The 15,366-nt window shown below is 45.0% G+C and overlaps 1 protein-coding gene across 1 annotated transcript in view; it reads right to left on the reverse strand.

Moving 5' to 3' along the window:
* The window catches only part of LOC120305738 (polyunsaturated fatty acid lipoxygenase ALOX15B-like), a 34,127-nt gene extending 20,022 nt beyond the window's left edge, over positions 1-14,105 (reverse strand). Inside the window, exons 1-4 of the mRNA XM_039337991.1 lie at positions 13,700-14,105; positions 13,482-13,558; positions 11,372-11,509; positions 2,690-2,850 (exon numbers count right to left, since the gene is read on the reverse strand). Of these exons, the coding sequence (XP_039193925.1) occupies positions 2,690-2,850; positions 11,372-11,507 (297 nt within the window). The 5' untranslated portion in view covers positions 11,508-11,509; positions 13,482-13,558; positions 13,700-14,105. The remainder of the gene's footprint in view (positions 1-2,689; positions 2,851-11,371; positions 11,510-13,481; positions 13,559-13,699) is intronic.
* Positions 14,106-15,366: the final 1,261 nt, after the last annotated feature.

The following is a 15,366-nucleotide window of genomic DNA, read 5'->3' on the forward strand; positions in this document are numbered from 1 at the left end:
TTGGCTGTGCTCTGATTGGCTGGGGGGTTGGCTGTGCTCTGATTGGCTGGGGGAGTGTTCTGTTTGGTTGTGCTCAGGTTAGTCTGAGTTGCAGAGGGGTTTAATATTTTGGGCTGCCTTGCTATTTTTTGGCTTTGCGTTCGTGGTCGTGCCTCCTCTTCATGGAGGGTGTCAGTTTGCTTCATGTATGGATTGGAGGAGTTTAATGACCCCCCAGCCAATCAGAGCACAGCCAAGCCCCTAACCAATCAGAACACACCTCCACCCAATCAGAACACAGCCAAGCTCCCACCCAATCAGTTCATACCCCCACTGGCAGTTAAAAGGAAGAAACAGCTAAGACCACACATTGCTGCTCGAAGCACGAAGCTGAAAACACCAGCCTGAAGATGACGAATGGGACTTCGTCGAAACGTCGCCAAGACACTTCCAATTTTACGCGGGAGAAAACCCGAACAACCAAAGACCTACATACAAACACCCGCGAAAACCTCAGAAAACAAATATATATATATATATATTATATATATATATATATATATATATATTATATATATTATATATATATATGTTTTCTGAGGTTTTCGCGGGTATTTGTATATAGGTCTTTGGTTGTTCGGGTTTTCTCCCGCGTAAAATTGGAAGTGTCTTGGCAACGTTTCGACGAAGTCACATTCGTCATCTTCAGGCTGGTGTTTTTAGCTTCTTGCTTTGAGCAGCAATGTGTGGTTTTAGCTGTTTCTTCCTTTTAACTGCCAGTGAGGGTATGAACTGATTGGATGGGAGCTTGGCTGTGTTCTGATTGGGTGGAGGTGTGTTCTGAATGGTTAGGGGCTTGGCTGTGCTCTGATTGGCTGGGGGAGTGTTCTGTTTGGTTGTGCTCAGGTTAGTCTGAGTTGCAGAGGGGTTTAAGATTTTGGGGTTAGGGAGTCGTTTGTCAATAAGGGCAGGTTTCCAAATGGCTGGTAGGCGGGAGGTATCATCTCGCTTGTTCATGCTGTGTGGGCGTTTTTCTATCTCGATGGCTTCTCTGATTATTCTGTTATTAAAATGTTCACTTTTGGCAATGGTTCTGGTATTTTTAAAGTCAATTTCATGTCCTGTGGCTTTAAGGTGTTGGACCAGGGAAGATGTTGGTTCCTCTTTTTTGACTGAGTTCTTATGTTCTTCAATGCGTGCACTTATTCTTCTGTTGGTTTGTCCGATGTATGTGGTGGGACAAGTGGTGCATGGGATTTCGTATACTCCTTGATTTTCTAATTCAATTTTATCTTTGGGGTTTCTAAGGATGGTGGATATTTTTCTGTTTGTGCAGAATGCTGTTTTGATGTTGTGTTTATGGAGGATCTTACTGATTCTGTCTGTGGTGCCTTTTATGTATGGGAGGAGGGCTTTGCCGTTTTCTTGTTCTTTGTCTTGGATTTTAGTGGGGGTTTCTTTTTGGATTAGGTTTGTAATCTTATTTCTATGGAATCCATTGGATGTTAGTACATTGGTGAGAGTGTGTAGTTCGGGTTTTAGGTGTTGTTCGTCAGCTAAGCGTTTTGTTCTGGAGATGAGTGTCTTGGCTACAGAGTTGATCTGTGCTGGGTGGTGGTGTGAGAGAACGTGTAGATAGCGGTTTGTGTGTGTTTTCTTCTGGTAGATGGTATATATATATATGTAGGTCTTTGGTTATTCGGGTTTTCTCCCACGTAAAATTGGAAGTGTCTTGGCGACGTTTCGACGAAGTCTCATTCGTCATCTTCAGGCTGGTGCTTTCGGCTTCGTGCTTCTATATATATATCTATACACACACATATCTATACACATATATATATACACACACACACATATATATACAAACACATATACACATTATTCTCCAAAGCGCCTGAAAGGCAGGATAAGAAGCAACAGATGGAAACTAACCGAGGAGAGAAGCAACCTGGAACTAAGGAGAAACTTCCTGACAATCAGAACAATTAACCAGTGGAACGATTTGCCACCAGAAGTTATGAATGCTCCTTTACTGGAGGCTTTTAAGAAGAGACTGGACAGCCCTTTGTCTGAAATGGTATAGGGTTTCTTTCCTGAGCAGGGGGTTGGACTAGATGACCTCCAAGGTCCCTTCCGAGTCTGTTATTCTGTTATCCTTCCTTCCTTCCTTCCTTCCTTCCTTCCTCCCTCCCTCCCTCCCTCCCTCCTTCCTTCCCTCCCTCCCTCCTTTCTCCAATGCTGGACAGGGTACAGAGTTTCCTGCCTGAGAAGGGGTTGGATTAGATGACCTCCACAGTCCCTTCCAACTTATGATGATGATGATGATGATGATGATAATGATTAGTCTGAAATGGTATAGGGTTTCCTGCCTGAGCAGGGGGTTGGACTAGATGACCTCCAAGGTCCCTTCCAACTTTATTATCATTATTATTACATACACACACACACACACACACACACACACACGTGTCCGAATTTTGAACACGTGACCCCAGGAGATGCTTCAGCGGACGTGAAGTGAGAAAAACGCTCATAGGTCACTTTTGTAACTTCAAACGGCCACGAAACAAAGGGTTTCAGTAAGTCGAGGACTACCTACCTCGTGCGACTCACTTAACGACAGCCAACAGAAGTTTCCTTTGCGGTCGTAAGTTGAGGACTGCACGCATACACTTGCAAAAAAATCCAACAACCACCCAGATAATCTTACCTGCATTTCTCTTTGCAAAACGGCGCCGTTTCCCGATAACGAAAAACCGCATCTTTGAATTCCTGGGAATCCAAACAAAAGCCTGGATCTCTTTAGACTCATCCGGTTCAAACCAGGGTTGCCAAAACCAGCCAACTTTCTCCAAGGATCACCGCTGTAGGCTGCAAAAAACAGGATATATATATATTTCAAAAGACCCTCGGTCATCTGGGTCCATTTCCTGCTGGAAGAAAACCATAGGCTGATTTATTGCAGCAGAAAAATTTATTGCAGCTGCGATAAATCAGCCCATTGTTGATTTTTTTTTTCTCTGCGTAAATATCAATTTTGGCTGAGAAGCAAAACAACCTTTTGACCCCAGGAAGCAACACGGTGTGTTAACTCCCAGTCACAATCTCCTTTCTCCCAGCTGTTCCCACTCTTGCTTATAATCGCTGCAATGACCCCTTTTTATCACTTTCCTTTATTCCTTCAGCCTTGTGCAATATTTATTTACTGGGGTCATCGGCCAGCCGGGGAGAGAGAGAGAAATACAAAAGCCGAAAGTGGTTTTTCAGCTGCCTGGAATGGAATGGAATGGAATGGAATAGGATAGGACAGAGCATAGTATAGCATAGCATAGCATGGCATGGCATGGCATGGCATGGCATAGCACAGAATAGAATAGAATAGAATAGAATAGAATAGAATAGAATAGAATAGAAATAAGGAACAGAACAGAACAGAATAGAATAGAATAGAACAGAACAGAGTAGAGTATAGAGTAGAGTAACAGAGTTGGAAGAGATAACAGATCAATAATGGATAGAATAAAATAGAATACAGAATAGAATAGGGTAGGGTAGAGTAGAGTAGAGTAGAGTAGAATAATGGATAGAATAAAATAGAATACAGAATAGAATAGAGCAGAGTAAGTAGAATAATAATGGATAAAATAAAATAGAATACAAAATAGAGTGGAGTGGAGTGGAGTGGAGTGGAGTGGAGTGGAGTGGAGTAGAGTAGAGTAGAGTAGAGTAGAGTAAAGTAGAGTAGAGTAGAATAATAATGGATAGAATAAAATAGAATACAGAATAGAGTAGAGTAGAATAATAATGGATAGAATAAAATAGAATACAGAATAGAGTAGAATAGAATAATAATGGATAGAATAAAATAGAATACAGAATAGAGTAGGGTAGGGTAGGGTAGGGTAGAGTAGAGTAGAGTAGAGTAGAATAATGGATAGAATAAAATAGAATACAGAATAGAATAGAGCAGAGTAAGTAGAATAATAATGGATAAAATAAAATAGAATACAAAATAGAGTGGAGTGGAGTGGAGTGGAGTGGAGTGGAGTGGAGTGGAGTAGAGTAGAGTAGAGTAGAGTAGGGAGTAATAATGGATAGAATAAAATAGAATACAGAGTAGAATAATAATGGATAGAATAAAATAGAATACAGAATAGAGTAGAATAGAATAATAATGGATAGAATAAAATAGAATACAGAATAGAGTAGAATAATAATGGATAGAATAAAGTAGAGTAGAGTAGAGCACAGTAGAGTAGAATAGAGTAGAGTAGAATAATAATGGACAGAATAAAATAGAAAACAGAATAGAGTAGAGTAGAATAAAGAACAGAGTTGGAAGGGACCTTGTAGGTCATCTAGTCCAACCCCCACCCACCTGACCAGGAGGCCCTACACCAATTTCTGACAAATGGCAGATCCAGTTTCTCCTTGAATGCTTCCAGGGACGAAGCTTCCACAACGTCTGTTTAAAACACGGGGAAAATTAAAAAAAACCCCTAAGGGAATTCATAATAAATAAGCTGGTTCCAGATGTGAGACGGGAAGCAATGCACAGCTGCAGATACTCCTTGAATGGCTTTTCATTTAGTTCAAAGTTACAGCAGTGCTAAAATAAAAAAAAAAAAAGGATTTGGGACTGTTTTTTCACACTTACGACCGTCGCGGCACCCCTGCGTGTCACGTGATCGAAAATCGGAGGCTTGCAAACTGACTCGCATTTATGACGGTTGCAGCGTCCCATGTGACCCCCCCTCTTGTGCCCTGGTGCGGTCAAACTCGATGAGAAAGGTGGATCCACTGAACAGGTTAAGTACGAAATAAACAACCGGCGCAGAAGGTTGTCAAATGGGGCACAATCGACCGCTTCGCTTAGCGGCAGAAAGTTAGGGCTCAACGGCGGTCGTAAGTCAAGGACTAGCGGTCTTTGCCAAACCTCAAGGGCCGTTGAACTTAAGGAGCCCGCCCTGGGAATTCCAAAGAACTTTTTCGTGTTTTTGTTTTCCTGCAGTATAAACGGGTTGAATTCGACCGGCTTGGCTTCTTCGGTAAATTCCTCCACCCGATTTTTTTTTTGCAAACTGCTCGCATTGTACATTGTTGTTTTTTTTTTTTTTTTGAAAGAGTTTAACTTGCCTTTATTTTATTACTTTTATTATTTTTTTTAAAAAAGTGCTGAATGACTCTGAAGTTACGCCTTGCAGGATAACTTTCCAGCAATGAAAGCAAATTCAAATTCCACTTTTTTTTTTTTTTTTGGCCAGGGAGGGCGGTACACACAATGTCAACGCAATTCTGCAGCTGCCTGCCAGAGCTGAATCGCACAAAGGGGAACTATTTTGCAAAAGAAACAAACAAACAAACAAAAGTTGGTTCAAGTTCAACTGAAATGGGGTTTGTTTAAAGGGCTGGGGACCCCCTTAATTCCAAGCTAAGTAAGACATTTGGATCCCCAAAAGGGAGAAATGTTGATGGCGTTAGCAGAGATGGCTAAATTGATTGCTTTGATATATATACACCCTTCCAACTCTGTCATTCTGTGAAATTCTGAAAAAAATGTTTATTATTATTATTAATCATTTGCCTGTAAGCAAGAACTGGTGGGATCATAAAATAGAGAAAGTCATATTATGGATCATCGCACAGTCAGCCAGATGTTCAGACTGAATTTGGCATTTTGTCTACCTATCGAGTCCTTACCCAGGACCTGGGATAGGCAGATGTGGATGTTGATGGTATTACAGATCTCATCGCAGGATGGAAGCAGTTCCTAGTAAGGCTGCCTTTTGCAATTGACTAATAGCGAATTTGTCAATGCCAGTGGTGTTCAAGTGGTGCTCCAGTTGTTCTGGGATTGCACCCAAGGAGCCTATGACTATTGGTACTACCCGTGCTTGCTTTTGCCACAGTCTTTCTATTTCTATTTGTAGGTCTTTGTATTTTGTGATCTTCTCCAGCTCTTTCTCGTCTATTCTGCTGTCTCCAGGCACTGCCACGTCCACTCTCCAGACTTTTTTGTCTGTCTTGTCGACAATTGTTAAATCTGAGGTGTTATGTTGCAGGTGCTTGCCTGTTTGAATTCTGAAGCCCCAGAGCAGTTTAATTTTATCATTTTCTATCACTTTCTCTATTTTATGATCCCACCAGTTTTTGCTTACAGGCAAATGATACTTTTTGCAGATCTTCCAATGCACCATTGTTGCTACTTTGTCGTGCCGCTGCTTGTAGTCAGTCTGTGCAATCTTCTTGCAACAGCTTACCAGGTGGTCCACTGTTTCTTCAGCTTCTTTGCATAGGCGGCACCTACTGTCTGTTGCTGTCTTCTCAATTTTGACTTTATATGCATTTGTCCTTAAGGCTTGGTCTTGTGCAGCCAGAATTAGTCCCTCGGTCTCTTTCTTCAATTTTCCTGCTCTTAGCCATTGCCAGGTCTTGTTATTATCTGCTTTCCCAGCTATTTTTGTAATGTATTGGCCATGTAGTGCTTTGTCTTCCCATGCCTCTATTCTGTTCTTCATTTGGTCTTTCTTGTAGGCCAGTTTGGTCTCTCCAGTAGTTAGTAAGCCTTCCTGATATACTAATTTCAGTGCATCTTCATCATTGTTTTTCAGATATTCTTCCAAAGCCATTTTTTCTTCTTCAACCATAAGATGTACTTGTAGTATTCCACGCCACCTATTTGCCTTGGTAGATAAAGTCTATCAATGTCACTGCGTGGATGAAGGGCATGATTCATTGTCATTATTTTTCTGGTCTGCCTATCCATTGCTTTTAGTTCTGCTTGAGTCCAGTCCACTATTCCAGCTGTGTACCTAATGACTGGGATTGCCCAGGTGTTGATTGCTTTTATGGTATTTCCTCCATTGAGTTTGGACTTTAAGATCTTCTTCACTCTCTTGATGTATTCACCTCTAATCTTTTTCTTGACTTCAGTGTGCTTGATGTTTTCAGCTTGAAGGATACCCAAGTATTTGTAGTAATCTTCCTCATCCAGACTCTTAATATTATTTTCGTGGGGCATCTTGATTCCTTCAGTTTTCACTACTTTTCCTTGTTTGATAGTAAGTGTGGCACATTTGTCCAAGCCAAACTCCATAACAATATCTTGGCTATATACATGGACAGTGTTGAGCAGCGATTCTATTTCAGACGATGCTTTTCCCATACAGCTTCAGATCATCCATGTAAAGGAGATGGGATAGTCTGGCAGATGTTTTTGATGTTTGATAGCCATGTCCTGAGTTATTCAGTATTGTTGACAGAGGAAACAGTGCAATGACAAATAGTAATGGTGACAATGAATCTCCTTGAAATATTCCTCTCTTGATATTAACTTCTCCCAGTCTCTCACCATCGATCTGCAACTGTGTCTTCCATTGTGCCATCAATCTTTGCACAAATTTTCTGATGTTTCTACTGACTCCTGTTGTTGTTGTTGTTGTTATTGACCATCGCACAGTCAGCCAGATGTTCAGACTGGATTTGGCACTTTTGTCTACCTATCGAGTTCTTCCCAAGCACCTGGGATGATATTATTATCATCATCATCATCATCATCATCATCATCATCACTGCAGCTGTTCAGTTAGTAATACGGTTGTTAAATGAATCCCGGCTTCCCCATTGGTCACAAAAGGAGGAGCCAACATCCAAATTTTGATCCCCCGACCACGGGGAGGGTGGCTGCAACGGTCGTTAAGTGTGGGACACAGTCTAAAGCCACTTTCTTCAAAGCCCTGGTCACTTTGAACGGTGGCTAAACAAAGGATCGTTAAGACGAGGGCGATCCGTAATCAGAGGATGAAGATGTTAACACACAAACACACACACACACAAAGGGAATGTTTGCAAAGATCAAAAATGAGAAAAAGAACGGGAGAAAACCGCCTTTCGGCTTAGGAAATCTTGGAGATTGCGGCAGCCAATGCGAATGGTAATGTTATTATTTCGAAACCACGAGGTTAAGAAACGAAAGGAAATTAAGAAAGATGTGTTAACACGGAGGAAATAAAATGTCACCACTTTGATGAAAAGGAATGTCTGGCCAGGGGGGGGGCAGAGGGTGGTGGTTTTGTTTCGTTTGGCCGTTTGCCACATTCGAATTAGAAATAGAATAGAAGCTGGAAGGGACCCTGGAGGTCATCTAGTCCAGCCCCCTGCTCGGGCAGGAGAATCTATATATCGTTTCAGACAAGTGGCCATCCAATCTCTTCTTTAAAAAGAGGAGGAGGAGGAGGAGGGGGAGGAGGAGGAGGAGGAGAATACAGGGACCCTGGAGGTCTTCTAGTCCAGCCCCCTGCTCAAGCAGGAGAACCTATATACCGTCTCAGACAAGTGACTGACTCTAGCACCTTCTTAAAAACCTCCAGTGATGGAGCGCCCACCATTTCTGGTGGCAAGACGACTCGGCGTATAAGATGACCCCCGACTTCGGCGCCGATTTCAATGCTTTAGAGCAGTGGTTCTCAACCTTTTTAATGCCGCGACCCCCAACCGGTCGTAAGTCGAGGACTACTCAACCGGTCGTAAGTCGAGGACTACTCAACCGGTGCAGCACCATTTGAAGACTGGGGCTTTTGGCGGGCTCAGCAGGGCAGAGACAGCCTGGACGATTCCTATTGGCTTTTGAAAGCCAATAGAATTAGACTCTATTCAAGAGAGTCTATTCTATTGGCTTTCAAAAGCCAATAGAATAAAAGGGGTAGCCCAGCTAAGGAAAAGGGGGGAAAAAATGGCGGACTGCGTTGTTTGGCAACCCCAGTGAAATGGTCGTTCGACCCAAATGGGGTCCCGACCCCAGGTTGAGAACCGCTGTTCTATTGCAAAAAAATATTGGTCTAAGATTCATAGATGGTTAAAAAAGATGATGAAAATCCAGATAGAATTTAAACCGGAATTGTTCCTGTTAGGTATATTAAGACCTAACTATGGCAAAGAAAAGGATTATTTAAAATTACATGTATTAACAGCTGCAAGAATAGTATTTGCCCAATTTTGGAAAAATGAAAACCTACCATCAGACGAGATTATAATTTTGAAAATCCTAGATTGTGCAGAAAGGGACTAGATTAACGTTCGAGATGAAGGAGAAAGAAGATTCCATTTTTTCATAAAACCTGGGGAAAATTTTATCAGTGGGTTGAAACACGTTAGACTAAGAAGAGATTTTAGAGATTTATTACATTAGGTTGATGATTGGAAATAGTTGTTATGCGATCAACTATGTTAATTATTTAAAGGAATATTAGTGTTTTGCCAAATGTCAGTTGTAACTATACCGATTTCTTCTTACAAATATCTAGTATTATATAGACAATAATACTCCATATGAAGACCTGGACGACAGTTTGTTCGCTGAATTACGTATTTACTGTAGTTATCCACACCCTGTCCCCTTTATCCCGATTTCCCTGTACCTGCACCGACCCCACCTTTTCCCTACCCATATAAAATCTAATAAAATATATTTTTTTAAAAAGAGAGAGACTGGACGACCAACTGTCTGAAATGGGTTAGGGTTTCCTGCTTGAGCAGAGGGCTGGACTAGATGACCTTCAAGGTCCCTTCCAACTCTATTCTCCTCCTCCTCCTTTTTAAGAAGAGATTGGATAACCATCTGTCTGAAATGAGTTAGGGTCTCTTGCTTGAGAAGGGGGTTGGACTAGATGACCACCGAGGTCCCTTCCAACTCTGTTGTCCTTCCTTCCTTCCTTCCTTCCTTCCTTCCTTCCTTCCTTCCTTCCTTCCTTCCTTCCTTCCTCCCTCCCTCCCTTCCTTCCTTCCTTCCTTTCTTCCAAGAGACAGCCACTTGTCTGAAATGGGTTAAGGTCTGCTGCTTGAGCAGCGGGTTGGACTAGATGACCACTGAGGTCCCTTCCAACTCTGTTATCCTTCCTTCCTTCCTTCCTTCCTTCCTTCCTTCCTTCCTTCCTTCCAAGAGACAGCCAGTTGTCTGAAATGGGTTAGGGTCTCCTGCAAAGTAGGGGGTTGGACTAGATGACCTCCAAGATCCCTTCCAGCTCTTTTCTGATGGACTGCCTTGCGATGTCGTTTTTTGTGGGTTTTTTTTTTGACAGCCGATCAACCATTCGAACAGTAGCAAAAGAAAAAAAAAAGGGCCTTATTTAAATTCGCCTGGCAAGGGAAAAGAAACCGCAAATTAAAAGTGTTACAAAGTGTAGAGGGAAAAAAAAACAGGGCTGGGTTTTACCGGTTTGGGAAATGTATTTTTCATGTAGTTTGTGGTTTGTTTTGGACGAAGGAGCGGAATCAAGAAACAAAAGACGTTTAGAGTTAGAAGATCACCGCCTGCGGTTTGGATGGCACGGGTCCTTAAGGGCACGATAAAGTTTTTTTAAAAAAAAACTAAGGTGGTTTTTTTTTTTAAAAAATATTTTATTAGAGGTTTCTCCGGTTGAGAACGTGGACTATAACAAAAGGATAACAGAATAACCGAATCGGAAGGGGACCTCGAGGTCATCTAGTCCAACCCCCTGCTATAGCAGGAGACCCTATCCCATTTCAGACAAGAGGCTGTCTCTTGGAAGGAAGGAAGGAAGGAAGGAAGGAAGGAAGGAAGTCAACAGAGTTGGAAGGGACCTCGGAGGTCATCTAGTCCAACCCCCTGCTCAAGCAGGAGACCCTAACCCAGTGGTTCTCAACCTTTTTAATGCCGTGACCCCCAACCGGTCGTAAGTCGAGGACTACTCAACCGGTCGTAAGTCGAGGACTACTCAACTGGTGCAGCACCGTTTGCAGAAGGGGACTTTTGGCGGGCTCAGCAGGGCAGAGACAGCCTGGACAATTCCTATTGGCTTTTGAAAGCCAATAGAATTAGATTGTATTCAAGAGAGTCTATTCTATTGGCTTTCAACAGCCAATAGAATAAAAGGGAGGAGCACAGCTAAGGAAAAGGGAGGAAAAAAATGGCGGACTGCGTTGTTTGGCGACCCCCGTGAAATGGTCGTTCGACCCCAAATGGGGTCCCGACCCAGAGGTGGAGAACCACTGCCCTAACCCATTTCAGACAGATGGTTATCCAATCTCTTCTTAAAAAGGAGGAGGAGGAGGGGGAGGAGGAGAATAGAGTTGGAAGGGATCTCGGAGGTCATCTAGTCCAACCCCCTGCTCAAGTGGCTGTCTCTAGGAAGGAAGGAAGGAAGGAAGGAAGGAAGGAAGGAAGGAAGGAAGGAAGGAAGGAAGGAAGGAAGGAAGGAACCGCCACAGCAAGAAAGATCAGGAAATGGGGCCAGGCTGGCTTCCCAAATGTCTCCCTCGGGAACATAAATTTATCGATCGCAAGCCGAGGACCGCCTGCATATTTCCGCACCTGATCAAAAGCATCCCTTCCTTTGGCCTCCCTGGATCTCACGCCAAGAATCAGGATTCTTACCTCTGGCTGAATTTTGCCTGAAACTTCGGCAGCCATTCAGGAGAACCATCCAAGGTCTGTGCAACTTCTGAACCGCGTGGAGCTGCATTTTGGGGGCCCCGTGAAGGCGATTTAAGTAAACGTACGGAGCCGACATTCCTAAGAGGCAAAAACATCCCGGAGGGAATTTTTATTTTTTTTATTTTTTATTTTCCCAACAAACCTCAAACGCCAGCGCTGAAATTGCAAAAGTCATTTTTATTTTTCCAACAAACCTCAAACGCCGGCGTTGAAACGGAAAAAGTCATTTTTATTCTTATTTTTTTTCCCACCCCCTCCCTCTGGCCTTCCTAGTGGGCTGCCTCCAGGGATGACCCACTCAGGTTATCGGTGCAGTAGTCCAGCCCAGGGACACCAAAAGGCCGATGGCGAGCCGGTTGGATCCCGTTTTAACTCCTCCCTGTTTCTTGGCTAGGATTTTTCTGGACTTTGGAATAAGCAGCGAGCCCGGACTGAGGAAAAGATTATTTTGGGAGTAGGGAACCCGAGTGCTAATCCTACTCGGGTGTGGAAGCCAGTTGGATGACTTTGGGCCAGTCCTCTGACTTTTTTTTCCTTTTTTTTTTTAAATAAATAGCTGCCAAGAAAACTGCACGGACTTGTCCACATCCGTTGCCAGGGGCCAAGTTTGACTTAAGGCACCTATCTACATGTGTGTAGTTAAGATCGGGCAGCGCAATCCGGCAAGGTGCAGCGGCCACACACGGCGAGGGATCTGAGTTGCCAGAATGGGCGTTGTATTACCAAGCATCTGTTTTTTTAACAGGGGGTGAAAGAATGGATAATGCTTAGAAATAAAAGGTCGTTATATTTAGAGGAGCATGACTTACAAGCGGGGCGGCACGCTTTCCTACGGTGTGGGAAAAACAGCTCATAAACATTTCCAAAACCACTATATAAGAAAGGCTTTGTTAACAGTATGGGGGAAAAAATTAAAGCTAAAATACACTTTGTGGGTATCTCCGACGGAGGCATTTTTCTACATCCAAACGTGGTAGATATTGAAAAAAAAAAATACGGGCATATAGAGGTATTCTAACTATTGGTGGGAATTTGAAATCTAAATGAGAAAATCAGGGGATCAACCTGTCGTGGTGGGCACATTTACAGGTGCAAAATAGATCTGAAAAAGAGGTGAAAATGTATGGATTTTATAAAGATCAAACTGATAAGATGTGGTTAACTTCAGGTGAGAAATTTAAGAAAATGTACAATTTTTTTCTTAATTTTGGAAATGGAAAGCGAACAATTTGACGCGGGAGAAAACCCGAATAACCAAAGACCTATGGATGTATGTATGTAGGTATGTATGTATGTATGTAATTTTTATCACTGCTTTGAGTGCTGCAGCAGTGATTAGAACTGAGTTTTGCAACACACGCAAACAGGTGTATGTGTGAGTGTGCATACGGGTGTGTGTGTGTCCGTGTGTGTTGCAAAACTCAATTCTAATCACTGCTGCAGCACTCAAAGCATTGATTAAAAAAACAATACAGGAAGTCCTTGACTTACAGCTCATTTAACGACGGGTCTAAGTTACAACGGCATTGAAAACAGCGACCTAGCGACCCTTTTCCACCCTTATGACCGCTGCAACCTCCCCACAGTCACGGGGTCAAAATTCGGACCCTTAGGGACCGACTCACACTTATGGCGGTCGCTGCGTCCTCTGTGTGTGTGTGTGTGTGTGTGTGTGTGTGTGTGTGTGTGTCACGGGATCCCCTTGTGTAACTCTCTAACCAGCCAAGTCAATGAGTCCCTAGGGATTGGGTGGCATATAAATTTTATTAATAAATAATAAATAAATGGGACAGCCAGATTCACTTAGCAACCGCCTGACTCGCTGAACGACGGCCGCGATTCGCTTAGCGCCCGTGGTCGTAAAACGAGGCGAAAGCCCCCCCCCGCAAAGGTCTCGCTTAGCAACGGACTTTTTAGGGCTCCTGTTGAGGCGGTAAGCCGAGGACCGGCTGCAAAGGCCAGAGCCGAGCAGAGAAAAGAAGGGCAGCTATCCCTGTTGAACTTCTGCCTGTCCTGCAAAGGCATCTGCGCAGCCGAGGAAGGCGCTTACCTTGCCGGGAGATCTGCTCCCGCTTCCCTTCCCCAAACTGGAAGTACTCACTCCAAAGTCCCGGGAGAGGTGTAAGCCTGGAGAGGGAGAGGGGGGGGGGGAAAGAGTCACAAATCCCATGCGCCCCGGCTCCGGACGCAATTCAGGGCTTCCCAAGGCGGTTCCCGGGCTGCTTCTCCACCTCCCACTACACCACCCATGGTGCCCCGCCGACAGACCTGGGCGATCCTACAACGGGGAGGAGGAGGAGGAGGCAGGGCAGCACTCAGCCCCTTCCCTCCCCGCGCGGCGCCGCTCTCAGGATCGCGCGGCGCTGCCCTCAGGATCGCGCGGCGCGGCGCCGCTCTCAGGATCGCGCTGCGCGCCGGAGAAAGGTCCCCCGGCGGTTCGGCGGGGGCAGCGAGCGGGACAGTCCGGGCAAGCGGTGCGGAGAGGCGTCCGGCCTGCCGTCTCTGCGCTCCGGAGCGGCTGCTGGCGGCCTTGGCTGGCGGGCTGGGCGGCCCCGGCTGCGCCGCGGAGCTCCACCTGGGGAGGGCGGGGCGCCTCCGCAGCAGCCGCCGCCTCCGCCTGGCGAGCCGCTGCCCGGCCGGGTCTGCCGACAGCAGCTGGGCGCCCGTCCTTCCCTGCCCGCCCGCCCGCGCCTCGGGCAGCGCCATCCGGCAAGGCGCAGCTGGGCAGGCGGGAGGGAGGGAGACAGGGAGGGAAGAAGGCTGGGTGCTTCCTCCGGTGCCGCCGCCTCCTCCTCCTTGCTACCCCCCCTTCCTTCTAGCACTGATGATGTTCCCTAGTTGGGTCAGAAGAGGTCTGCAAGGAAACCAGCCAGCTCAGAGAGCACCAGGGACCCCACAGTCCTCCTCCTCGTCGCACTGATGATGTTCCCTAGTTGGGTCATGAGACATCTGCAAGGAAACGAGCCAGCTCAGAGACCCCCGTGGACCCCACAGTCCTCCTCCTCCTCCTCCTCCTTTTTAAGAAGAGATTTGTAGACAACCATCTGTCTGAACTGGGTTAGGATCTCCTGCTTGAGCAGGGGGTTGGACTAGATGACCTCCAAGGTCCCTTCCAGTTCTTCTTCTTCTTCTTCTTCTTCTTCTTCTTCTCCTCCTCCTCCTCCTCCTCCTCCTCTTCCTCTTCCTCTCCTTCTCCTTCTCCTCCTCTTCCTCTTCCTCTCCTTCTCTTTCTCCTCCTCCTCTTCCTCTTCTTCTCCTTCTCCTTCTCCTCTTCCTCTTCTTCTCCTTCTCCTTCTCCTCTTCCTCCTCCTCCTCCTCTTCTTCTTCTTCTTCTTGTTCTTCTTCTTGTTGTTGTTGTTGTTGTTGTTTTATTATTATTTTTTTTATTAAAAAAGTTTTTATTTTCCATTTATTCATACAAAATACAATTAACCATTGGTACAGCCTGCCCATTCCCCCCAGGCTGCGTCCACCCTCTCTAATACCTTCCCTACTTCCCTCCTCTTTCTCTCCTCCCCTCCTACTCTCTTCCCCTCCCCACCTCCTCTAACCATCCTACTTCCTCCTTACTCCTTCCTCCCCTCTCATCCCTCTCACACACATGAACGAAGCATAGGGGAAATGCCCAAGCGTTTACCATGTCTATATTATCATTACCCACCCACTCACCCACCCACCCACCCTCAACCCTCCCCCCCCTCACTTCCCAGAGCAGAGTACAGGGTTATTAATAAGAAGGTTAACAATAATAATCCTCCTCCTCCTCTTCTTCTTCTTCTTCTTGTTGTTGTTTTATTATTATTATTATTATTCCTCCTCCTCCTCCTCTTCCTCCTTGCCAACCCCCCTCCCTTCTAGCGCTGATGACGTTCCCTAGTTGGTTCAGGAGACGTCTGCAAGGAAACACACATAGCTCAGAGACCGCCATGGACACC

Source organism: Crotalus tigris, unplaced genomic scaffold (assembly GCF_016545835.1).
Source record: "Crotalus tigris isolate CLP2741 ecotype Arizona unplaced genomic scaffold, ASM1654583v1 scf7180000017690.20705106771:4171800, whole genome shotgun sequence".
In the NCBI taxonomy this organism is placed as follows: domain Eukaryota; kingdom Metazoa; phylum Chordata; class Lepidosauria; order Squamata; family Viperidae; genus Crotalus; species Crotalus tigris.